The sequence below is a fragment of the Eubalaena glacialis genome, chromosome 17 (assembly GCF_028564815.1).
Source record: "Eubalaena glacialis isolate mEubGla1 chromosome 17, mEubGla1.1.hap2.+ XY, whole genome shotgun sequence".
Lineage (NCBI taxonomy): Eukaryota > Metazoa > Chordata > Mammalia > Artiodactyla > Balaenidae > Eubalaena > Eubalaena glacialis.
Genome location: NC_083732.1, coordinates 89,078,214 through 89,099,855, shown reverse-complemented (window position 1 = coordinate 89,099,855; position 21,642 = coordinate 89,078,214). Strand labels below are relative to the sequence as shown.

Sequence of the window (21,642 nt, the reverse complement as noted above, 5' to 3'; positions counted from 1 at the left end):
GGCCGCTGGTGGGGGGTGCACCTCACCCACCGTCACCCACAGATCCTACAGACGGGGCAGGAGATCATGGAGCTGGACACCAGCGGCTTCGCCACGCAGGGCCCCACAGTCTTTGCTGGCAACATCGGGGACAGTCGCTACATCGTGCAAGTGTCGCCACTCGGCATCCGCCTGTTGGAAGGAGGTGGGCTGGGCCACGCGGGCAGGCGGGATGGGGTCCAGGGCTAGTGCGTGCCGACTGCCCTTTGCTGACCAGCCTGTGTCCGCAGTGAACCAGCTGCACTTCATCCCCGTGGACCTGGGCTCCCCCATCGTGCAGTGCGCCGTGGCCGACCCCTACGTGGTCATCATGAGTGCTGAGGGCCACATCACCATGTTCCTGCTCAAGAGTGACTCGTATGGGGGCCGCCACCACCGCCTGGCGCTGCACAAGCCCCCGCTGCACCACGTAGGCTCCCTCCTCCGTCCCTGGGGCCTGCTGACCCCCCCGCCCCCCCCCACTGAGCCCCCCTATCCCCGCAGCAGTCCAAGGTGATTACGCTCTGCGTGTACCGGGACGTCAGCGGCATGTTCACCACCGAGAGCCGCCTGGGCGGGGCCCGCGACGAGATGGGCGGCCGCAGCGGCTCAGAGGCCGAGTGCCAGGGCTCAGAGACCAGGTGTGTGCGGGGCTGGGCTGCAGGCTGGGACCGGGGTCCCTGGGGCAGGCTGCCTGTGACTGACGTGTCTGCTGGCCCCCAGCCCCACGGTGGATGACGAGGAGGAGATGCTTTACGGGGACTCGGGCTCCCTCTTCAGCCCCAGCAAGGAGGAGGCCCGCAGGAGCAGCCAGCCCCCCGCCGACCGGGACCCCACCCCCTTCCGGGCTGAGCCCACCCACTGGTGCCTGCTGGTGCGGGAGAACGGAACCATGGAGGTGGGTGGCGCCCCGTGTCCAGCGTGGCCCCCGTCCCCCGCTTGTGCCCCGCCCCGCCCAGCTAACTGCCGCTGTCCCCGCAGATCTACCAGCTCCCCGACTGGCGGCTGGTGTTCCTGGTGAAGAACTTCCCTGTGGGGCAGCGGGTCCTGGTGGACAGCTCCTTTGGTCAGCCCACCACCCAGGGCGAGGCCCGGAAGGAGGAGGCCACGCGCCAGGGCGAGCTGCCCCTCGTCAAGGAGGTGCTGCTGGTGGCGCTGGGGAGCCGCCAGCGCAGGCCCTACTTGCTGGTGAGTGTGGCCCTGCCCGCCCCTGGGCTCTGCACAGCCCCCGCCCCCTGACGCCCCACATGCCCCCAGGTGCACGTGGACCAGGAGCTGCTCGTTTATGAGGCCTTCCCCCACGACTCACAGCTCGGCCAGGGGAACCTCAAAGTTCGCTTCAAGAAGGTGCAGTGTCTGGGCCGTGCTGGGTGTGGGGAGGATGTGGAGCAGGGGTGGGGGCGGGACCTGGCCCTCACAGCAGCAGTGCCCCCCCCAGGTCCCGCACAGCATCAACTTCCGAGAGAAGAAGCCAAAGCCGTCCAAGAAGAAGGCAGAAGGTGGCAGCGCTGAGGAGGGCGCTGGGGCCCGAGGCCGTGTGGCGCGGTTCCGCTACTTTGAGGACATTTATGGCTACTCTGGGGTAGGCTGGCGGCTCCAAGGGAGCCTGGGCTGGGGCCGACAGGGCTCCGGCCCCAGCAGCCTCCTCACGCTGCCTGCCCCCAGGTGTTCATCTGCGGCCCCTCGCCCCACTGGCTCCTGGTGACTGGCCGGGGGGCCCTGCGGCTGCACCCCATGGGCATCGATGGCCCCATCGACTCCTTCGCCCCATTCCACAACGTCAACTGCCCCCGCGGCTTCCTGTACTTCAACAGACAGGTAGGGAGGCCCCATGCGGCCCAGCCTGGCTCTCTGACACTCGCCGGTGCTGCCCAAGCAGGACCAGGTGCTGGGGCCCCAGAAAAGAGGCCCTCAGTGGCTCGGGATGGGGGCACCCTGGAATGGAGAGTCGGGGGGTGTCCAGAGGGTGGTGGGAGCCAAGGCCGAGTTGGGGAAGTCGGGACTGGAGGCTGTAGCCCACAAGGGCACCCGCCTGGGCAACCAGGGTCCAGTCACTGCTCTGCTGGCTTGGACCCCAGCTCTGCCCCTTAGAAGCTGTGTGGCTGGGTGAGATGCTCACCCTCTCTGAACCTGAGTTTCTTCACCTGTCACCAAGGTGTCAGCACTCTGAGCACTCAGTGATGGTGACGTGGTAGGTGCTCTGTAGGTGCTGGCGCGCTTACAACCGTGGGCGGAGGAAACCGGCTCGGGGCCCCGGCAGGGCAGCCGTGCTTGTTGGTGCAGACCCTGGCGTGGCCTGTGTGTGTGCCACCCACCCTTTGCCTGCGGCCTCCAGCACCCCCTGAGCCTGGCTCCTCCCTTGTCCTGGCCCAGACCACAGCTGTGGCCAGTGTCCCAGCCCTGGGTGAGCTTGGCTGAAGGGATGGGAAGCCCATGAAGCACAGGACAGTGGGCCATGGTCTCTCCAAGGCCTTGCCTGGACGCTGCGGTCCCTTGCCACCCATTCCAGCAGAGCTGAGGGCTGACCCAAGGGAGCCCTTGGAGGCCTGGGTTCATCGGCTTGGCCTTTGGGGTGTGCCAGCCCTCGCTAACCCCCTGCCCCACCCAGGGCGAGCTGAGGATCAGTGTCTTGCCTGCCTACTTGTCCTACGATGCCCCGTGGCCTGTCAGGAAGATCCCGCTGCGCTGCACGGCCCACTATGTGGCTTACCATGTGGAGTCCAAGGTCTGACACCGTCCCCCGCCCCACCACGCCAGGGACCTTTGGGGCCTGGGGGCCCGGCCTCTGGCATGTGACACCCTCCACCCCCCCCCCAGGTGTATGCTGTTGCCACCAGCACCAACACGCCGTGTACCCGCATCCCGCGCATGACGGGCGAGGAGAAGGAGTTTGAGACCATTGAGAGAGGTGCGAGGTGCCCCAGGCTGGGCCCGTTCTCGGGGTCACCCTCCCTGACTGTCACCCCTTTGTCCGTGCAGATGACCGTTACATCCACCCTCAGCAGGAGGCCTTCTCCATCCAGCTCATCTCCCCAGTCAGCTGGGAGGCCATCCCCAATGCCAGGTGAGGCTGGGCCCAGGTCGGGGCTGGTGGCTGGCCTGGGCTGGTGTCCTGGCCTAGGCTGGTGTCCTGACCTGGGCTGATGCAGGATCGAGCTGGAGGAGTGGGAGCATGTGACCTGCATGAAGACGGTGTCCCTGCGCAGTGAGGAAACCGTGTCGGGCCTCAAGGGCTACGTAGCTGCCGGGACCTGCCTCATGCAAGGGGAGGAGGTCACGTGCCGAGGGCGGGTAAGTGGCCAGCAGGGGGTGGGAGGGAGGCAGGCAGTGCCCAGCGGCCTGCACGCAACCTCTGTGAATCACCCCGCCCCCGCCTTCCCTGATAGATCCTGATCATGGACGTGATCGAGGTGGTGCCCGAGCCCGGCCAGCCCCTGACCAAGAACAAGTTCAAGGTCTTGTATGAGAAGGAGCAGAAGGGGCCCGTGACCGCCCTGTGCCACTGCAATGGCCACCTGGTGTCAGCCATCGGCCAGAAGGTGTGCCCCTCTCCGCCCACCCGAGCGCCCACCACTCACTGCCCACCACTCACCACCCACCCCCCCCCACCCCCCAGATCTTCCTGTGGAGCCTGCGGGCCAGCGAGCTGACAGGCATGGCCTTCATCGACACACAGCTCTACATCCACCAGATGATCAGCGTCAAGAACTTCATCCTGGCCGCGGACGTCATGAAGAGCATCTCGCTGCTACGCTACCAGGAGGAGAGCAAGACGCTGAGCCTTGTGTCCCGGGTACCGAGGGGCTGGGCTGCACAGCAGGTGGGTGGGTGCTGCCCCAGGCCCACCCTGACGTCCGTGTCTCCCCTCCCGTCCTCAGGACGCCAAGCCCCTGGAAGTGTACAGCGTGGACTTCATGGTGGACAACGCCCAGCTGGGCTTCCTGGGTGAGCGCGGGGGCTGGGGTCCCCGGGACCTCGCTGGGGCTGGGGCTGACCGTGGGCTCTGTTCCCTAGTGTCCGACCGTGACCGCAACCTCATGGTCTACATGTACCTGCCAGAGGGTGAGTGCTCCCTCCACCCTCTCCTGGGCAGGGGGTCGGGCATGGGGCCGGGCAGGCAGTGACCTGAGGTCCCTCTGGCCCAGCCAAGGAGAGCTTCGGGGGCATGCGGCTGCTGCGCCGGGCGGACTTCCACGTGGGCGCCCACGTGAACACGTTCTGGAGGACCCCCTGCCGGGGGGCTGCCGAAGGGCCCAGCAAGAAGTCCGTTGTGTGGGAGAACAAGCACATCACGTGGTTTGGTGAGTGTGGGGCGGAGGGGGTTAAGGTGGCAGTGGGGTGTGGTGGGGCTCCACGGGGCTCACGCCGTGTCCGCTCTAGCCACGCTGGACGGCGGCATCGGCCTCCTGCTGCCCATGCAGGAGAAGACCTACCGGCGGCTGCTGATGCTGCAGAACGCGCTGACCACCATGCTGCCCCACCACGCCGGCCTCAACCCGCGTGCCTTCCGGTGAGCCTGCCGCCCCCCCCCCGCCCCCCTCTCCCCCCGCCCCGCATCTGTCCCGACTCTTCACTGCCTCCGTGCCTACCCCCAGGATGCTGCACGTGGACCGGCGCGTCCTACAGAATGCAGTGCGCAACGTCCTGGACGGGGAGCTGCTCAACCGCTACCTGTACCTGAGCACCATGGAGCGCGGGGAGCTGGCCAAGAAGATTGGCACCACGCCCGACATCGTGAGCCGCCCGCCGCCCTGCCCCTCCACGTGCCCCCAGCCACCCGCCTACCCCTGCTCCCTGCCCTCAGCCACCTCTCTCCCCGCAGATCCTGGACGACCTGTTGGAGACGGACCGAGTCACTGCCCACTTCTAGACCCCTGGATACTGCCACTTCCCCCACCCCCCTTTTGTACAAAACACGAAGGAAAACATTTGTGTGATTTGAGAAGAGCGTGTGGTCATTGCAGGCCCAACTCCAGGCCACAGTCACTCCAGTGCCCCCAGGTCTGTCTTAGGCATCTGTGCTTTGGCCCTGGCCGGCCCCTCAGCCTGCGGTGGCGCGAGCTCTGTGATCCTCGTGCGGGGGGTCCCTAGGTCTCCAGGAACTCGTACAGCCCCTTGGTCTTGGGCACGAGGCCCAGGTGGACCAGGACTCGGACCAGGAGGGCGGTGATCCGCATCGACAGGGTCTCCAGCCTGGGGTAGGGGAGTCAAGGCGTTGCAGGTTGGGGGGGGCGGGCCCTGGCTACCCGCCCTTGGGACCCCGCGCGCCTGCTCACCTCAGGGCCACTTCAAACTTGAACGACTCCCAGATGACCCTGATGTGGCGCAAGAGGCTGGCGCCATAGACGTTCTGGCACGTGGTGCCCGCCAGGCGGCTCCAGCCCCGGACTGCGCTGCATAGAGACCACCGACAGGCGGTCAGCCCAGCCTCCTGGCCCCGCCCCTCCTGGCCCCGGCCCCGCCCCTCCTGCTGCGCGGGGCTGGGGGGGCCCACCTCTTGGCCATGAGGAAGTAGCGGTCCACTGGGGCGCCCAGGGCGGTGTTGACGGCGCGCACGGTGTTGAGGTTGCGCAGCACAAGCAGCATGGACCGCGGCAGGGCCTTGAGCACGGCCATGACCGCCTCGAAGTGCTCCCGCGCCATGTCCTGCATGTAGGCCGCCTCCTCACGGCTCAGCAGGCGTGAGCGCCACAGCTGCCCCAGGCGCACAGGCCGCTGCATGAGCACCTCGGAGAACAGGAAGTAGTCTGGGGGGGCCTGAGCCAGGGCTGTGCGCCCGCCCCGCCTCACACCCACACCCCGGCCTCACCTTGCACCCCGAGCTCAGCTGCGTGCGCCTTCATGGCAGCCTCGTCCCTCAGAATGATGGCCCGCCACAGCTGGCACAGGGCTGACCGGTCCCTGGGGGGCCCAGCAATGAGCGGGGGGTGGGGGGGAGGCCGGCCTGCGGGGCAGGGTGTGCCCACCCAGCCCCCGCACCCCCAGCTTACTTCTCGTCCAGGAACTGGTACAGCCCATGGTCCAGCAGCACCAGCTGTCCCTTCCCATCGGGGCCTTTCCGCACCAGAACTAGGGACAGGGCGTGCCGTCTCACACCGCCCCACCCCGAGCCCAGACTCCCACCCCCTCAGGCCTTTTCCTACCATTGCCAGGGTGGGGGTCAGAGTGGACGAAGCCTGTGTAAAATATCTGCTCGGCAAAGGCCTTGATCAGTTTCTCCGCTATCTGGGAAGAGGACAGGCCACAGGCCATCATTCTGGGCCCACGGCACATGTACCCTCCCCTGCCCCGGGCACACAGCACTCACATCCCGCACCGCCAGCCCCATGGTCTTGATGGCCTCCACGTCGTTGACCTTGCAGCCCTCACAGAATTCCGCCGTCAGCACGCGCTGGGAGAGGACAGGCGCCTCAGCTCAGCAGGCCTGCACACCCCCGCCCAGGAGGGGACCCAGCCCACCTTGCTGGACACGTCCCAGTGTACGCGTGGCACCACGACATAGCGGAAGTGCTGCAGCTCCCGTGCACAGCGCTCGGCATTGCGGCCCTCATTCTCAAAGTCCAGCTCCTGGGCCAGGGTCCCCTTCAGGTCCTGGGGGCCACACGGGCAGCTGGAGGTCCAGCTCAGGAGGCGGCCCACCCCCGGCCCCCTCGGGTCCCCACGGGTACCTGGAGGACCCAGCTGAAGCCGAAGCTGGGGTGCATGAGCTCAACGAGCTGCAGCAGGAGCTCCAGGGTGTAGATGTCGCCCTCGAAGCGGTCCCGCAGGTCGATGTACTGCACCTGCACGGGAGGCTGCAGGGAGGACTGGCCACCGGCGCCCGGGTGCCCCCCGCGGCGCCCCGCGGCGCCCCGCGTACCTTCACGGCCACCACGGTGCCGTCGTGCAGCCTGGCGCGGTGCACCTGGGCCAGGCTCGCCGCCGCGATGGGCTGGTAGTCAAACTCCTGGAAGAGCTCGTGGGGCGGGGCCCGGAAGTCTTCGAGGAACAGCTCGTCCACCTGGCAGGACAGGGGGGGGGGTGGGGTGGGGTGGGGGGCGTGGCTTGGAGCAGCGTGCGGCCGCTCCCCGCCTCCGCGCTCCCGCGAGAAGGGCTCACCTCCCGGAAGCCCTGCGTGAGAGCCCTGTCCTCCAGCACCCGCAGTGTCTTGATGTACTCGGGGGGCAGCAGGTGGTTGAAGGAGCACAGCCCCTGGCCCAGCTTCACGTAGAGGCCCCCGTTGCTGATGGCCCCAGCCACCAGGGCGTCGGCCGCCCGCTGGTGACATGCAGACATCACCTCCAAGTACCCCGGGCTGTTCTGACCACAGGTATAGAGGGAAGGGATGGGGGCGGGCGGGCACCTCCACCTGGGCACCCCCATCCCCGCAGGCCGCAGGCCAGGCCCAGCCAGGCTAGGACGCAGGAACAAACCTCCTCCACCCCTCGCAGGACGACATTTGTGCACCACCAGTAGTCCAGGGAGATCTGCAGGCCGACCCTCAAAGACCTGTGGGCAGAGGCTGCCCTCAGCCCCAGCGGGCACTCGCCTCAGATCCCCGCCAGCACCCCGGACCGCTGTGAGCACCTGGCAGGGCTGCTGGGCTCTCGGGACTGCGTGGCCAGCAGGTCAGTCTCAGCCGCTGGGCTGTGGGCTGGGCAGCCTGCATCCACACCACCCCTCAGCCCCTGAACGTGCACCCGGGGGCGCCTGGGACAGGAACGGGGGCCTCGGGCCCTAACAAGCAGGCGTGCTCTTTTCATTCTTTGATAACACTTGCTACACGTGAAAATCCATCCACGAGCTTGCACAGCCGCAATGGCTGCTCTGTCTGTGGACATGCCCTCACTCAGGCGCCCCCTGCACCACTGGTCCTGTCTCCTCTGCACCCCGACTGGAGTGGACACGAGCCCCTGGGGCTCAAACGCTGGAGCTGGGGCCTGCTCTCCCGGCTGAGGGCACGCCCCAGGCAGGCCCGCAGGCCCAGGCCTTCTGGTGTGGGCAGGGGTCCTCGCTCACTCCCACGCCCCAGGCTATGGACAAGGCAGCCCTGGGTCTGGAGAGGGGAGGATCCAGGACCAGAATCCAGGCTTCCAGTGCCGCAGACCCCAGCCCCTCAAACCGTCACGAGCAGGGTGTGGGGCTCCTGCTTCTCGGGGCCCCGGTGCAGGCCGAGCCTCCGCCCGCCCCAGCATGTCCTGTTCCAGCCCCTCCACCACGAGGGGCCAGGATGAAAAGGTGGGAAGGAAGAGGCTGCCAGATCCTGCACAGGCTTCCTGCCCTCCCAGCAGCCGTGGAGACCGGTGTCTTAGAGCAATGAGGTCAGCCCAGACTGAGTGCCACGAACCGGGTCTGTCCCACCCACCCCAGCCTGATACAGGAAGCAAACAGGGCTGTCTGTGAGGCAGGGTGAGCAAGGAGACAGGATTTCTCTGAGCTCCCCGAGACCCAAAGAGGAGCTGCCCTCCTTCCTGAATAATTTGTCCAAAAGCTAATGCGAGGTCTGCACAGGGGTGAGGGTAGGGGTGCAGGTGAGGGCGGTGGGGTGATGGCTATACTCGGGGTGGCCTAGCTAGTAAGTCAGTAAATTAGGGACAAGGGGAGCCGGTCTTACAGACACAGAAAGGGAGAAAACCAGAATGACCCGTGTGGGAAATGGAACAGCAGGTTTGCCGTCGATGACTGGCTACAGAAGCAAACATATGGCCCTGGGCGTGTGTTCACAGCCACACACACGCGCACGCCCGCAGCCCTTGTCCATGGAGGAGCCTGGGGCAGACACAGTCCAGAGCAGCGAGCACACCGGCATCCTCACCGTGGCCCCTGAGCCACTGCTCCATCCTGAAGAACCATCGGGAGACTGGCTGCTTCCAAGGCTGAGCTTGGAGTGACTGTGCTGCCAGCAGGAGTAAAATGCTCAAAGGACGGAGGGCGTTGGAAGGGTTCCGAGATGCTATTGATAAAAGCCAGACTCACCAGCTCTGCTGTATGTTTGAAACAATTTATAGTCAGGTGCTGGAGATTAAAAGAGAAGGGTCAGGGGCTTCCCTGGTGGCTCAGCGGTTAAGAATCCACCTGCCAATGCAGGGGACACAGGTTTGAGCCCTGGTCTGGGAAGATACCACATGCCACGGAGCAACTAAGCCTGTGCGCCACAACCACTGAGCCTGCACTCTAGAGCCCGTGAGCCACAACTACTGAGCCCACGTGCTGCAACTACTGAACCCACGCGCCTAGAGGCCGTGCTCCGCAACAAGAGAAGCCACCGCAATGAGAAGCCCGCACAGCGCAAGGAAGAGTAGCCCCCGGGGGCTTCCCTGGTAGCGCAGTGGTTGAGAATCTGCCTGCCAATGCAGGGGACACGGGTTCGAGCCCTGGTCTGGGAAGATCCCACATGCCGCGGAGCAGCTGGGCCCGTGAGCCACAATTACTGAGCCTGCGCGTCTGGAGCCTGTGCTCCGCAACAAGAGAGGCCGTGATAGTGAGAGGCCCGCGCACCGCGATGAAGAGTGGCCCCCGCTCTCCGCAACTAGAGAAAGCCCTCGCACAGAAACGAAGACCCAACACAGCCATAAATAAATAAATAAATAATAAATAAATAAATAAAAGAGTAGCCCCCACTCGCCGCAACTATAGAAAAGCCCGCGCACAGCAACGAAGACCCAACGCAGCCAAAAATAAATAATTTTTTTTAAAAAGAGAGAAGGGTGAGGGGGACTTCCCTGGTGCTGCAGCGGTTAAGACTCCGTGCTCCCAATGCAGGGGGCCCGGGTTCCATCCCTGGTCAGGGAACTAGATCTCGTGTGCATGCCACAGCTAAGAGTCTGCGTGCCGCAACTAAAGATCCTGTGTGCTGCAACTAAGACCCGGTGCAGCCTAAATAAATAAATAAATATTTTTAAAAAAAAAGTGAGAGAAGGGTCCTAAAAGCCAGGTGGAGGGGCTCCTCCTATGAGCCAAACCCAGTCTCAGCGACAACACAGCACTGACGCTGAGTGAGAGCAGCCCTCGGAGTAAAACGTCCCCGTCCAGACTGACGCAAGCAAGAGGAAGGAACACGTGGGAGGACAGAGTTTTCCCTTATGGTAGAACACAAGCCCTCAGGGTGGATGGGACGGCTGAGCCAGCAGGAATGAGTTCACCCGAGAAGTACCGGGGGCGCTAAGTGAGTGATGGAGGGGTGAGGGGCACAGGCACCCACATCAAAGGACAAGGGAAGCAAAGAGCGAAACAATGGGACAAACTGGGAGTAAACATCAGACAAACCCACATCAGGGCTCGGCAAAGTTTTTCTTGAAAACGTTAGACAATAAATACTTTGGGTCTTAGGGGCAGCCTCAGGAGGGTGAGGGGGGCGTGGCTGCCGCTCCAAGGAGCTCTACCAACCCTTGTATTTGGCACAGGGCCAGAGTTTGCTGACCCCTGTTGTACAATACTATGGCCTGTCTGCCCACAAATATGTCAAGGTCATCACGTGACGAAGAATTAACGTTACCCAGCTCCTGGGAGGTGCCTCTAAACCCATGAGATTTCCTGAGTGATGGCAGCATCTGAGCCGCAATAACAGCCTTGACGGTTCACACCAGTGAGGGGCTCTGCCAGCCAGAAAGGACAAGCATGGGATCAGAGTCCGGGGTCTTCAATCAATCAGGGCTATGAGATGAAACTCTGGACACCAAAGCTTGGGGGTGACCCACGTGTACTGTCACAGGGGGATGAGAGGCGGGGGATGTGTCTGAGGACATGGAAGTTCTGAGGCTAGGACCCTCCCAGACCTCACCTCACCCTGGGCATCTCTTCCTTTTGCTGATTCCGACTTTATCTTTCTGCTATAATAACACCATAATCATAAATACAGTATTTCCTGAGTTGTCCTAGGGAACTATCAAAACTGAGGGAGTCTGTGGGGACCCCCCAATTTGTAGCCAGTGGTTTGAGGTGAGGGAACCCATGGGGACACTGGAACCTGCAGCTGGTGTCAGACGCCCTGGGCAAGCGGGGGTCTGGGGGGCCATGCCCTGACCTCAAGTTTAGCCATGAGAGCTGAGGAGAAAATGAGGACTCTTCCAGGCTAGAGACCAGACATGGGTCCAGGTGGGATCCTTGTGCTGAAAAGGTTGTTACTGGGGCACCTGGTAACACAGGGTCTGAGGGTTAGAGGGTCACAATGTATCAGTTTCCCGATTGTGGCTGTGGAGGAGAATGTCCTTGTTTAGGAAATAACTCAAGGTTTCGGGGTAATGGGGCATGTTGACAACTTATTTGTCAATGTTTCAAAAAGAAAAAAGTTCTTTTATGTTATCAGTCCAACTCTTTGGACATTTGAAATTGTGTCCAAAAAAAGCCCACAGGATTTTTAAAAGTTAAAATTAAGTAAGGGGTGGGGGCAGAAATGGACCCCGATGCCACCCTCCACCACCCCAGCCCCTGCGAGTGAGCCTGGGCACATGCGGTACGTTCTGGTCTCCCCTCCCACAGCAGGATGAGCCCCGCTGCCCTCGGGCGAGCTGGTCCTGAATTACTCACCACCCATGCTCCTTCCTTGGGCTCCTGCACGTACGTTGCCCTGTTACCCAGGACGCGCTGTGGGCCCCGAGGTCTCCAGAGGCCCCGTGGTCACCCTGCGCCCAGCCAGGGATGCTCCGTCAGGCCTGCCTGTCCTGGCAACTGTTAGGGCTGAGAGCTGACGAGATCGCACAGATTGTTGGGAAAATAGTTCTAGCTCAGCCTCTGAAAGCAAGCTGTGAAAATACCCTTTTCAGGAGGGAAGTGGAGAAGGCAGGGGTGTATCGAGTCTGCCACGGCGTATCTAACGCTGGGAGACAGCAGCAGGTGTGCAGCAGAAGGTGAGACGGCCCAGACCTGCTCAGTGTGGTCTTCAGAGCCAGGCTGCTTGGGGACAGTCCCCACCGCTCCTGTGCGGTCCCTCATGGTGGAAAGCCACAGGAGAGCCAACCCCAGGCTCTGCCCTCATCAATCTCTAGGCTGTGGAGACTGGGAAACCCTGCAGGACACAGAGGCCACTGCCTAGAACCTGCCCAGGAGGGCAACTAGGAGTTCCAGGCAAACCCATCAAACCACCACCCTGGAAGATGGCGTGGGTGCAGCCGCCGCCAGCGAGCTGAGGACAGGGCGCCTTGTTTCTTCCTGAAGATGGAATGAGGTAAAGCGTTTGGCCATCTGCCCACCTATGGCTGCCACTGGGGTAAATTTCAACAAAGCTTCGGCCAAGGGCCCCAAGTCCTTGGCATCCTGAGCCCGCCCTGGGAAACCGACCCAGGCTCCCAAAGGGCAGCAGGAGCTCAGAGCTGGCAGAGCAGGGCACCTGCAGCGGCCTCCTCAACCAAGGTCTCATGTGAGCCCCCTCCCCAGGCAATCGTGCACCCCCAGTCCAACCATGGGTTTGGGTAAGCTGAAGTTTCACTCATTGCCAAGAGCTGGCTCTCAAGACCCTGTGGCTGTAGGAATTCCTGGATCTGACTGGAGCAGGAATGCCTGCCCAAGCTGCTCCAATGGGAAGACCGCCCCACACCCCCAGAATCCTGCCCCGGGAGATACAGGAGTACGAGAGACCCTTCAGCTTAAGGCGCCCTGGACACCAATGACCAACAAGGCCCGTCGCTAGTCCAGGACACTGGGAGTGGAGGCGAGAGGCAGTCCTCCCCCGTGAGCCCCAAACTCTCCGTCTGGATGCCAACTCTCCTTGGGAGTGTTGGGGCAGCCCGAAGGGAGATGAGGCAGAGGCCTGAGGTGGGGTCTGTGGAGGCCGTGCCCAGCGTGGATGGCGTGGGCCCCGCGGCGCTCGGCTGCCCCACCGGGCAGCACAAGAGATCCCTGGAAGGCAGCTTCAGAGTTCCCAGCAAAACCCTGCTGCCCCTCCCAGCCCCCGCACACGGCCCCGCACGCCTGAGGATGGGACGCAGCGGGGAGAAGCCGCCACCTTGCCGGCCCCCTACCTGCTGAAGCGCCCGATGCCGTCCCCCACGAGCCGCATCCGCCTCCTCTCCTGTGGCTCAGCCGTGAGGTACCTCGCCCCGAGGAGCAGGGGCACCCCCAGCACCGTGGCGGAGAGTGCCTTCTTCCACAGGGGCTGCGGTCTCGAGGGCCTGGAAGACGACAGGCGCACGGCCTGGGTTACTTCCCGTCTGCCCCGGCCCCTCCGGCCTTGGCTCTCCAGGCCCAGCCCACGGCCGCTGCAGCCTCACCAGGACCTCGGCAGGCAGCACCGCCTCCGGACGCCTGTGTGGTCACCGCAGTGCTCTGTGACCTCCGGGTCCGAGTCACCTCGCCTGAGCCCCACAGACCCCCAGACCCCAGGGCTCCAAGCGGGCTCCATCCTGCCCACTGCCCACTCGGCCCTCCAACCCCTTGCTCCCCCGCTCTTGCCCTGGCCCGCCCTCCCCCACTCTCTGAGCCCACAGCCCTGGCCGAGTCCCAGGCCAGGACCCTGGCGGTGGGGCAGCCGGCGCAACGCCCATGGGAGCAGGCGCGTCCCGTCTTGCGGGTGGCGTACAGAGAAGGCACGGCCCCCCAGCGGAGGTCGCCCCTGCCTGACGAGGGGCACGTGCCCTGGAGGGTGCCCGCGGCCAACTCACCACCTTGCAGGCGGTGCCCCGAGGTTTCTCCTGAAGAAGGCAGTGGGGGATGGCCAGGGCTTCGGCCTGCCCTGCAGCAGGGCCAAGTGGAAGCGGCAGAGCTGGGACTGCGAAGTGAGCAGAGGGTACGGCGTTGGCGGCGGGAACATGCCCCCCGGCCTCACGCAGGCAGGGGCTCCCCACACACCCCCGACACGTCACTGAAGAGCGCTGGTGCCTCCTGGGCCCTCGCGTGTCTGACGCAGGGAGGCAGAGACTCCGCCGGGTTAAGAGCAAGGCTGAGGGCCAAGCACCACGCGAGGGAAGGGAAGGCTACGTGCATCTGCACACGGGGCGTCCTCCTCGGAAGCCCCTCCACAGGCCACTGGAAATGCCCCTCGGTCCCTGCCCCTAACACTCTGCTGGGCCCTGAGAGCCCTCGTTTCCTATTTCCCGCTGCTGAGACCAGCGGCCTCCCAAGGAAGGGTCGAGAATGCTTCACCACACGATCAGAAGGGAGGCAGAGGGCCTTGGGGTGGTGCCTGCTCCGAAAGCAAACGAGGGCACAAGGAACCTGTGCTTGCTGAGCCCCCAGCGGTCAGACCTGGAAAGCTTCTGCCTGGAGGAGGGAGGGGAAGGCTGGAGGTGCCACAGCCGAGGGGCAGGTAGAGAAGCAAAGTGCCAGGGAGACAGGCCAACGTGCTGCCCTGTCTCAGGGGCCACGGAAGAAACATCGCGGCTCTCCTACGCTCACTGGCAGCCTTGGTCTCCCAATCTTATTTGAATAAGACCTTAAAGAGTTCCTCAACCACAGACGCCCCAACTCTAAATTCTCAGTTTTTAGGGAAAAAAAAGATTGTGCAAAGTAAGTCATAGCCCACAACACAGATGTTAACACTATTATTATGAACATTATTATTATTATTATGGGCCAAATAGAGAACTGACTTTCCAATCACTTTCTGGCCAAAGCACACAGCCCTGAAGACAATTTCAAGGATGCAAAACAACACAAAAGTCAAAGGAAAAGGTCCATGACCTACCGTCCCAAGAGGAGAACAGGACAGAAAGTTCCACTCCACAAGGCCACGCACAGCAAGTGCAGATCCTCAAGGAAAACCCCGCAAAGGCAAGAGAGGCAGTGGCGGGCAGACTCGGGCATGCAGAGCCCCAGGCTTTCTGTGCCAGAGGGCGGCCCAGCCCGCTGTCCACCCCGCTGCCCCCTACCTGGCCCGCACGACCTGACCTGGCCTGGGGCATGGCACACACGGCGGCTGCAGGCTGGGACCCCAGTCACCTCCCACCTCACAGATGACAAGGGTTTGTGGTGCCAGCAGGCGTGGGGGGCGGGGAAGGCCCGCCTGCCTGCACACCGGGCCTCCCCCTCAGGCAGCCCTGCCTGGCTGCCCGGCCCCTGCCTGCTCTCTGCGAGGTGTGCAGACCTCTCCCTGTACCCCTCACCCGAGTCCACGTCTGCGACCGCACACACCCACCAAACACACCCTGCCTGTGAGGGGCCACGTGCGACCAAGGACCACAGCCAGAACCCTCCTGCCCGCATCCCTGCTGCCCTCCTCCGGCTCTGGCCCCGTCTCCAGCAGGCCCGCCCTGCCCCACTCTCTGAGCCCACAGCCCTGGCTGTGTCCCAGGCCAGACCCTAGCGGTGGGGGGCCCGCGCACCGCATGCAGGAGCCACACCAGGTGAGAGGGCGTCAGGGATCCTGCGGCCTGGCAGCAAGTGGGTCTCCACCCGGACGCTGGGGCAGAGGAAGCCAGGAGAGTAAGGGCATTGCTGGGGAGGAGACAGGCCCCTGTGGCTTGTGACTGGAAAACATAATGTGTGGTCAGAGGAGGGGCGGGGCGCCCAGATAGAAAAGGGTGGGCAGCAAAGTGAGCTGTAGTGGGGGCGGGGGGGGGGGCCCAGGGTTTTCATGCAGGGAGGGGGCGTACGCTGGAGTGGTCAGCCTGGGAGGAGGCCGGGCCACATACCCAGCAAGAGGGGGCTGGAGCCCGAGGCGGAGCTGTGGCCTGGGGGCGGCGGTGGGGGGTGGGGTAGGTTCAGGGCCAGCGTGAGGAACCAGGCAAGACAGTGAGGCCGGGACGCCCTGCACACCAGCTGCCTGCTCCTCTGGCCAGCGACCGTTCTGCTGCGATTCTGGTCTTCTCAGCGAGATCACAAGCCCACGGAATAAGAAATGACAACAGCTAGCAGCTGCCAGCCTTGGGGCTTCTCGTTCGTTATCAGTGACCCTGAGAATTCCCGAGCGTGGGGTGTCTCCAAACAGCAGCCCAGCCTCTCCAGAAAGCCGTTAGCATCCACGCATTGAGAACTACTGGTGCCCGGCACCGTCATTTATCAGTTCTCTCTACTTCTGTAAATATTTGCAATTTTTCCTTAGAAGGTAAAAAAAAAAAAAGTCACGAGAAAAAACGTGGGAGGACTTTGCACCAAGTGCAAAGCACGAGCCCTGACTAAACCTCAATCTTAAAGAAAGCACCTATGAAACATCTGAGGGACCCCAGACACCAGGGAGCACAAAAATTAGGATTTTTAGGCATGACGGTTACTGTGGTTACATAATATCCTTGTTTAGGGGATGCACATTGAAGTATTCAGAGATCATGTGTCAAAATGTCTGTGACTTACTTTCAAATGATCCAATGACAACAAAATATATATTTTCAAATAGAAATAGATCCACTAGGGCAAGATGTTAATAATGGGTAGATCTAGGTGGTGGCATCTGGATAATGAACTCTCTGGGACCACGCTGTCAGCTTGTCCCTATGTGTAAATGTTTTCATGACCAAAGGTGCAATGCGTCTGCTATACTCTCAGAGTCCAGTCAGGAAGGCGGCATGGGGAAGGCGAGGTAGCTGGTGCAGGACAGGCAGACCTGGCCCTGTCTGGAGACACTCCTAGCTGTCACAACTCGGGGGAGGGGTGCTCCTGGCATCGAGGGGGTACAGGCCAGGGACACCACTCAACACCAGACACTGGAAGGCCCCGCCCCAGAGACTCAAGTAGAACCTGGAGCCAGACTTCTGGGGCTGGAGTTGGAATCTGGGCTCCAGCACTTACCAGCCATGCGGCGTGGGTAAGTGCCTTCCTTCTGTGCCTCAGTTTCCCTGTCTGTAAGGTGGGGACTGCTGTACTGCTGAAGTGAGGGTGAGTGAGCTGACATCTGCAAAGCCCTCGAGCAATGCCCAGCCCAGCGTGCAGGGCAGGCTGAGGCACACGCTGAGGCTACCTGCCGCCAGGCCCTCCTCACTGCACTAAGCTGCCCACTGGTCCCCAATGCCCTAACCCTCCTCCCAACAACCCTGCCCCCCTCGCCCTGCAGACCACCCCACCTAACAAGAAGGACGTATTTGCTGGGTTGAACTGAACTATTTATATTGAAAGATCGTCAGCTGCCCCCTGCTTTTTCAGAAGGAAAAAAGGGTTTGTTTAGCCCAGAAGAGAGACTACAGATCCTCCTCAACTTATGATGGGGTTAGGGTTAGGGTTAAACCCATTGTAAGTTGAGAATATCATAAGTCGAAAATGCATTTAATACACTGAACCTAACGAACATCACAGCTTAGCCTGGCTTTCCTGAAACGTGCTCACAACACTCACATTAGCCTACAAGTGGGCGAAACCATCTAGCACAAAGCCTGTTTTATACTAAAATGTGGACTATCTCATGTAATTGATTGCAAGTGAATACAGAACGGCTGTCAGGGCACCCTGACAGGCTGTGCACCCTTGTGACCTCGGGGCTGCTGGGGAGCTGCGGCTGCCGCTGCCCAGCATCAGGAGAGAGTATCCACCCTGCATCGCTGGTCCAGAAAAAGATCAAAATTCAAAATTCGAAGCATGGTTTCTACTGAATGTGTATCACTTTTGCAGCATCATAAAGTTGAAAAATCGTAAGTCAAACCATCATGAGTCAGGGACCAACTTATGAAAAGCTTGGAGTAGATTATATACAGATATGAAGAAATGCTCAGCTACTGGAGCGGCCGGGCAGCAGAGTGGGCCTCGCTGCAAAGTCCCATGGGGACTGCACCCTGAGACAGGGAAGGAAAATGGCCAAAGCTGACTGATAATGATTATCCTGAGATGTTAACATTCAGAAGGAAAGAAAGGACAGATCACGAGTTATTCTAGCCAACGTGCCAACGACCTGGAGGGGCAGAGTCAAGAGGCTGCGGGCGCCAACGCTGAGGTGAGGGCTGGCAGGGGCTGTCACACCCAGAGCCCGGCACAGCTGCTCCAAGACCACGGCTGAACCCAGCGTCACACCTCCTCCCCCAGAGGCCCCGCACGCATGGTCTACGTATGTCTGACTTAGAGGCAGCAGAAGGCTGCGGGCAAGGAGGCGCCCGAGAGAGGGCTCACCCTCCAAGCCCTGCCCCCTGCGGAAGCACCAGAGTCCATCAGGGAGACCCTGAGGGGCGCACGATGAGGACACCCCGGAGGAGAAGTGTGTGCAGCCCCAGCCGGGTCTCTGGTGACCCCAGTGGAATGGCACAGGACGGCGTACAGACGGCACGTGACTCAGCACCCTCGTGCCGACGGGGTGCCGTGGAGCGGCCGGAGCCCACGAGGGCCGAGCGCTGCACTGCAGCAACACAGGCCCAGCCTGCCCGCCTCGCCAACCCTTACCCTCTGCCTGGGGGCGACTCCCCGCTGACACCTTGCCAGGCTGGAAAGGTGAAACATGGTAGAAATAAAGTACCTTGCTCAGGGTCTGGCACCTAACAGGTGTTCAACAAAAGGTGGGCATTTCTGACGGTGGGAGTTTCACACATATTTCCTCACATGGTCCACAGCAGAAACGCCTGGCGAATCTGGGGGTGGAGCCCAAGTCAAACCGCTTCCCCAGTCGTCACCCTTTCCTTCCCCAGGTGGCAGGTCCTGACAGCCACAGGGCGGAGCACACTGTCCCCTGAGCCATTAGTAGGAAGGGTCTGGTGAGGAAAGTCAAGTCACCTAGCTGACAGATAAGTTTACACATCATGATCACATTAAAACATACAGTTCTTTTACAGAAGGATGCTGAACCTGAATCATTTAAGGCACGAGGCCCCAGCTGCGCCCGCAGCCTCCTAACCGCTGTCCCCCACCAGCAGGGGCTCTGGGAGGGAAGCTGAGGACCAGAGCCCACAGCCTCCGCACACACGGCCGAAGCAGAGGGGGCACGGCCAGAAAAGTAACCGCCCCTCACCACAGTCCCTGTAACAGTTTTCTGTTGTTCTCTGAGGAGCCACCAGTGCAGCAGGAGCTCTGGCTGCAGCTCATCATTCCCAGCACTGACTCCTCACTCACTCTCCTGGGATAAACATCCCTCTGGCAGACCTCGGATAGCCGCGCAGAGCCTGGCCCAGGCCTGCTCTCCAGGCTGCCCTTCTGCCTAGAAGGCCCTTCCCCCACCCTGAGTCACCACGGTTACCACCCCCCCCATCCCTCTCCCACTGTCCTTATCACGCAGGACTGCGCCTGGTAGTTTGCCGTCTCTCTCCCCACCAGCCTGACGAGGGCCCACCAATCATCTCTGTGCTCCGACTAGCCCTGTGCTTTCTAAGATAAAGCAGAAACTCCATGAATGCTCGCTGAATTAAGATAAACGGTGAATGAGCCAGAACCCCACATGGCCCAAGCGAGGATGTCACTGAGCAACAGGGCGAAGGCCACGGTCAGGCGAGAGACAGCCCCAGCCCCGACCGCAGCCTGGCCCTGGGCCGGCCTCCAAGGATGAGGCCTCCTGCTGATGACGCCAGAGCGCCCACAGGGCCCCCAGTGTGCCTGGCTCATTCCAGCTGGGATGCCCAGCGACTCCCCGAATGTCCCCGTCACATAGGAGACATCCCTGAAGCCCAACGAGGTCATGTAGCTACAAACGTGGGGCAGAGCCTGCAGCCAGACCTTCCAAGAACCAGTCCGGCACAATTTCCACCACATCCCATGTAACCCAAACCACACCCAGAGCTCAGGCACCAGAGCGCGGCAGGAAACATGTATAGAGAGGGCTTTGGGTCCCCAGGACGCGCTCCTGCACACCGTGCCTTCTCACCAGGATGACCACGCACGCGGCTTTCCTGGGGCGGTCCTGGCTTATATGGGTTGTCCCAGCACCCCTCTCACTCCAAAAGCCTCCCAGTTGGGACAGGATGAGATGGGCCTCCTCCACCGCAGCCTCTAGCGCGTCCTTAGGAGTGCCTGCCCGGCCTGTCAGCAGAAACAGAGCGCTCGTCTGGAGCCCAGCTAACAGTCTGCAAAGCAGCAAAAAGAGCCTGAGCGGTAACACGCAGGTGGCTACTACAACCCTCACACTTCGCGGGCACTCTAACACAGCGCTCGTGTTTCAGGCACAAGCCGAGCTGTTTTCCTAACACCCTATTGACTAGACACAGCCGATTAGAAGGAAGGTGAAAGGTCACTGCAGGATAAACCAGCCCCCAGCAGTAAGAAGCAACTGCTGAGTCTCTTGAGGCCTGAAACAGAGAAACTACAAAGAGGTGACAAGAACCTGGGCAGGTTAATGGTGAGGTCAACAGCCCTACGCTCCTACCAGGAGAGGAAACCAAAGCACAGAAACGTTCTCATGGTTAGGAAGAGAGAGACTGGCAATCTGGGCCCAGAAGAGGTGGTGGAGATGACCATGAATGCCCTGTCCTTTTCTTTTCCAAGGGTCTGTGACCCTCTCAACACCAGTCAGGACTTAGAAGGCTACTGGGCCCCGCTCCACTTACTGGTCATGAGCATCTCCTCATCAGGGGCTAAAGCTGCCTGGAGGATTGAGTGACCTGACTGTGTGAAGCAGCTTTATAAACTATAAAAAGATAAATAAATAAACTATAATTGACCAACTCAGTGTCTCTCTGCCTGACTCTCAGACTAACTCTCAGACTGCTTCACCATCTCAGCCCATAAAACACCCCTATGTAAAGAGCTGTTCACTGCAAGCCACAAAAGGTAATGGATGTTTATCTGCATTAATACCTAAACCCACAAGGCTAGGCTTATTAGAAAAAGACAAGGTCTACAGAAAATTCCAATTTGAAAACGCTGATGAGCCCCCCTCAGTCTCTTCAGCTGTAAACCAACCACAGGAGAAAAGGGCTAGATTCCTGGGGAGGGAGTGGCTAAGACGTGGGTCAATGACTATGACACCCGGTTTGAAAGGTGCTAATCCAAACTGCAGAGATGCAATAAAACGGGGAGGCCCGACCAGGAAAAAGACTGGAAAGTCAGCTGCCACGTTCAGGATCAAAAGAAGCGTGAGTTAGGCGGGCAGCCCAGGGCCAGGCAGTAGCCTAGGAAGGCCTGAGAGGAGGGGCTTTCGGAGACAGGGTGGGAGGAGAGGTGGCTCTGCGCCGGGCTGGGGCAGCTGTCAGCCCACCTGCCGCCCCTCCCAGCCCCCAAAGTCCTCTGTCTCCCCAGAAGCAGGGGGGCAGCTGTCAGCCCAGGATGACCCAGGGCGGGGGGGTTGGTGACCAGGCGAAAAGGGTGCCCAAGGGAGCAGGTAACAGGAAAGACGGGGGATCCGGTCTGGGATTCTGGTAGAGTCTGCAGCAGCGACGGGTCTAAGGGAGACACGGGGCGGGAGGAGGGGTCAGGCGCTGGGCAGTCGCCTCGGGACAGAGTGTCTCCCTGGGGAGGGGCGCCCGTGAGGGGACTAGAGGGTCATCCCTCGCGGGGATGGAGAGGCTTTGGAGAGGCCGCCTCTGAGACAAGGCTCCACCACGGAGAACGTGCTTCTGAGAAAGGAGGCTGTGGGGTGCGTCGGGAAGGCAGCCTCTCCAGTGGGCCCCTAAGTGGCTCCTGGCATCTCCCCACAGGGCCTGGGGGCTGAAGTGGGGGCCCGAAGGACAGGGCGCCTGAGCGCTGTGACGGGCTCCTTCTAGAGCCCTGAGGGTCCCTGCAGGGCGAGAGGATCTCTGGGGGCAGGGTCTCGGGGCCCTGCGGGTCCCGGCCGGGCCGCGGGAGGGGCGCGGGCGCGCGGGGGGCTCACAGGTCTCCACATCTTCGGGACCGCAACTCCACTCCCGCTCGCCGCACGCTCGTGTCGCCGGCCCAGCA

General features: G+C 61.7%; 2 protein-coding genes across 7 annotated transcripts in view; one reads left to right on the top strand and one right to left on the bottom strand.

The window, feature by feature from the left end:
* Positions 1–5,196, top strand: part of CPSF1 (cleavage and polyadenylation specific factor 1) — a 15,341-nt gene extending 10,145 nt beyond the window's left edge. The window contains exons 18-37 of one of the 4 annotated variants that reach the window (XM_061172033.1): positions 43–184; positions 270–448; positions 526–659; positions 742–916; positions 1,000–1,206; positions 1,276–1,365; positions 1,457–1,600; positions 1,684–1,836; positions 2,627–2,743; positions 2,836–2,926; positions 2,998–3,082; positions 3,168–3,309; positions 3,405–3,557; positions 3,635–3,811; positions 3,897–3,963; positions 4,033–4,080; positions 4,164–4,319; positions 4,440–4,528; positions 4,614–4,752; positions 4,841–5,196. In XM_061172033.1, the coding sequence (XP_061028016.1) occupies positions 43–184; positions 270–448; positions 526–659; positions 742–916; positions 1,000–1,206; positions 1,276–1,365; positions 1,457–1,600; positions 1,684–1,836; positions 2,627–2,743; positions 2,836–2,926; positions 2,998–3,082; positions 3,168–3,309; positions 3,405–3,557; positions 3,635–3,811; positions 3,897–3,963; positions 4,033–4,080; positions 4,164–4,319; positions 4,440–4,528; positions 4,614–4,752; positions 4,841–5,109 (2,757 nt within the window). In that variant the 3' untranslated portion in view covers positions 5,110–5,196. Of the gene's footprint in view, positions 1–42; positions 185–269; positions 449–522; positions 660–741; positions 917–999; positions 1,207–1,275; positions 1,366–1,456; positions 1,601–1,683; positions 1,837–2,626; positions 2,744–2,835; positions 2,927–2,997; positions 3,083–3,167; positions 3,310–3,404; positions 3,558–3,634; positions 3,812–3,896; positions 3,964–4,032; positions 4,081–4,163; positions 4,320–4,398; positions 4,529–4,613; positions 4,753–4,840 lie in introns of all 4 variants that reach the window. The other 3 variants (XM_061172032.1, XM_061172035.1, XM_061172034.1) reach the window with 3 other exon arrangements.
* ADCK5 (aarF domain containing kinase 5) lies at positions 4,947–21,642 on the bottom strand. Of its 3 annotated transcripts, XM_061172040.1 has the most exons (15): positions 21,575–21,642; positions 13,593–13,699; positions 12,954–13,103; positions 7,431–7,506; positions 7,117–7,317; positions 6,878–7,018; positions 6,687–6,800; positions 6,478–6,609; positions 6,326–6,409; positions 6,162–6,243; positions 6,009–6,087; positions 5,828–5,919; positions 5,513–5,765; positions 5,295–5,411; positions 4,947–5,211 (listed from the first exon to the last, which is right to left on the bottom strand). In XM_061172040.1, the coding sequence occupies exons 1-15, from the start codon at positions 21,584–21,586 to the stop codon at positions 5,106–5,108; spliced, it is 1,746 nt and encodes a 581-aa protein (XP_061028023.1). In that variant the 5' UTR covers positions 21,587–21,642; the 3' UTR covers positions 4,947–5,105. The 3 variants fall into 3 exon arrangements, with proteins under 3 accessions (XP_061028023.1, XP_061028025.1, XP_061028024.1); XM_061172042.1 differs by lacking the exons at positions 13,593–13,699; positions 21,575–21,642 and adding an exon at positions 11,524–11,738 and having other exon boundaries at positions 7,117–7,312; positions 12,954–13,041; XM_061172041.1 differs by lacking the exons at positions 13,593–13,699; positions 21,575–21,642 and having other exon boundaries at positions 7,117–7,312; positions 12,954–13,042.

What these genes read in the sequence shown, in the direction of transcription:
- ADCK5 (XM_061172040.1), bottom strand. An exon ending in ACTGGGACGTGTCCAGCAAG is followed by an intron (nt 6,410 to 6,477) that starts GTGGGCTGGGTC and finishes GTCCTCTCCCAG; the next exon opens with CGCGTGCTGACGGCGGAATT. An exon ending in TGACCCCCACCCTGGCAATG is followed by an intron (nt 6,088 to 6,161) that starts GTAGGAAAAGGC and finishes CCCTGTCCCTAG; the next exon opens with TTCTGGTGCGGAAAGGCCCC.